Below are 2,467 nucleotides of genomic sequence, written 5' to 3'. Positions count from 1 at the left end.
ATTAATGTCCGAGACCCACGTGACCAAATTGGTTGTCACTATCAATAAATTTGATTTTCTTAAGTTGGCTATTACGAAAAATTTCAAGTTTAGGGACCCAAAACCAGCTGTCAGTCCAGAGGCGTCCACGGTACCGCGGCCGATAGTTTACGTCATTACTTTCTTATGCCAATACGCTTTCCCTTGATTGTTTTTCTGATGTACCAACATTTTTACGTTTATTTACTTTACTGACAACAGTTCTTTTCAGAAGTACAGAATTTGTTTGTGTTTTTTACGTAAGTAAATAATGTATTTCAAGGTTATGTTTACTTATATCTGTTTCATATTTTTAGACTTCAAGTGTTTAAAAATGCCTTTTACACCTGAGCAAGATGCCTATATTTTAAAGGCAGATTTTCGGAGTGCCACGCGAAATCCAGATGGAATTTGGTCATATTCATTACAATCCTGTATTGATCAATTCACTGAAGCTTTCCCTGATGTAGACGTTGATTTTGACGTTTTTGGGAAGCACAAATCAATACTTGTCAAGAGATATGATGAAAAACATTGTATTTGTAAGGGGAAATCAACAGGCAGGCCAACAGTTTTAACTTAAAATGCAGATGACGATATTCGACAACGTATGGAGCAGAGCCCTAAAAAATCTATCCCCCAGTTGTCTGCCCAAGCAGGTATGCAGGTAGTTTTTATGTTACACACATTAAATACTTGAAACTACATTTATAATTAACTTAAAAGCCTTAAATTTAATTTCTGTGTATTAATCTGAAATTCTCGTAAGACGTTGTGAGAATGTGAGTCTGCAGTGTTAACTGCAGAGCAGAATCATGTAGACAAAATGAAGCAGCACAAATTTGAGACTGTTATATGTTGTAAAAAAATAAAAATGTTATATTGTTTAAAGATAACGTATGTACATTTCTGAATATTTGTTTGTCGATAGGGTTCTTGGTGGGAACGTGTCACAAGGCCTTAAAGAAGGATTTGCACATGCACCCATACAGTCTCTATTGTTCAGCAGTTGCATCCACCAGACTACTACCAACGAATACGTTATTGTGAATGGTTCAATGAAAATCTGAACAACGATTTATTGAATTTGACGTTTTTTCTGACGAGGCACGGGTCCATCTATCAGGTTACATTAACAGCCAAAATCACAGAATGTGGGCTACAGAAAACCCACATGAGTTTATTGAAACTTCGCTACATCCTCAAAAAATTGGTATATGGGTAGCCGTTTCAAGGAGGCGGATAATAGGACCAATTTTCTTTCGAGAAGTGATAAATGGTGAAAGGTATAGGGGGATTTTACGACAAGCTTTAGAGCAAATGCATGATGACAAATTACGGTTTGGATATTTTCAACAAGATGGGGCACCAGCACACACCGCAGCAGAAACGGTTAGATATTTGGAAGAATTTTATGGGGATCGAATTATTAGTAGGGGATTGTGGCCTAGTCGAACCTCTGATCTTACACCTTTAGATTATTATCTCTTTGGACGTATAAAAAATAATATTTTCAAGCAGCGAGTTCACACACTTGAAGACCTAGAAGTAACAATTCACCATGAAATCGAATCCATTACGCCAAATGAATTGGAACGTGTTTTCGAATGCATGAAATGGAGGATAAATTTATATCTAGAAAATGAAGGAGGACATTTTGAACACTTTTTATAATAAAAACTAACCAAAATACCACTCACCAAAACACTTTTTAATTGTGCGTTGAGAATGTTAACTTTGTTAACAAAACGCAGCATCGGAAAAAGTAGAAGTGTTTTGGTGAGTGGTAAAATTATTTTCTGTTTTGTATCGACATCAAACGTTCCAAACCTATCCTAAGATAAACAAAACTATTGTGACTTATTTATATTCTCTACCTGTTAAAACTTCTAGTTTAAATTTGAACAAGTGTAAACATGACTAATTTTTTACCTGGAACATAAAAATTTTATGGCAAGATGTATGCAATATGTAATAAATAAAATTATTAATAAATATTAAATGTTCAACAATCAATTGTAAATTGTTTTAATTGGTAAGGCAAATTTTTGCGGGCGAGCTTATACAGATTGTGACAAATATTTTTATGGAAAAGGTACTGGTAATAATACCAAGATTGTTCATGTTTCTTTCAGTTTCTATTTAGTATATATGCTGTGTTTTATTCAAAATAAAATCGTAAAATTTATCGTAAATCGTAATTTAACACAACATAATGTAAAACTATAAGTGGTCTAACTGCTCCAGACGTATATATTCGCACGCGGTAAACTTTCGCGCAGGGCGCGGTAGCTACGTTCAGACGTATTGCGCAGCGAAAGGGTTAAATTACCTTTTCCTTTGATAAAAATAAAATATCTACACCACTGGTGCTATAGACTGATTCAGTGTTTTAATTTTTATGAAATACCAATTTGTATTGGGAAATGTAATGTTGGTTGCCTATCGT

The 2,467-nt window shown here is 34.4% G+C and overlaps 1 protein-coding gene across 2 annotated transcripts; it reads left to right on the top strand.

Moving 5' to 3' along the window:
• Positions 1–524: 524 nt before the first annotated feature.
• LOC108913653 lies at positions 525–2,089 on the top strand. Of its 2 annotated transcripts, none has more exons than XM_018719234.1 (2): positions 525–677; positions 950–2,089. In XM_018719234.1, the coding sequence occupies exon 2, from the start codon at positions 1,171–1,173 to the stop codon at positions 1,690–1,692; it is 522 nt and encodes a 173-aa protein (XP_018574750.1). In that variant the 5' UTR covers positions 525–677; positions 950–1,170; the 3' UTR covers positions 1,693–2,089. Both variants share the same exon structure in this region, with proteins under 2 accessions (XP_018574750.1, XP_018574751.1).
• Positions 2,090–2,467: the final 378 nt, after the last annotated feature.

The sequence above is a fragment of the Anoplophora glabripennis genome, unplaced genomic scaffold, assembly GCF_000390285.2.
Source record: "Anoplophora glabripennis isolate ALB-LARVAE unplaced genomic scaffold, Agla_2.0 scaffold947, whole genome shotgun sequence".
Taxonomy (NCBI): domain Eukaryota; kingdom Metazoa; phylum Arthropoda; class Insecta; order Coleoptera; family Cerambycidae; genus Anoplophora; species Anoplophora glabripennis.
This window is presented reverse-complemented; position numbering and strand designations above follow the sequence as displayed.

Excerpts from the sequence above, each read along its gene's own strand:
- LOC108913653 (XM_018719234.1), top strand. The coding sequence starts at position 1,171 with ATGTGGGCTACAGAAAACCCACATGAGTTTATTGAAACTTCGCTACAT.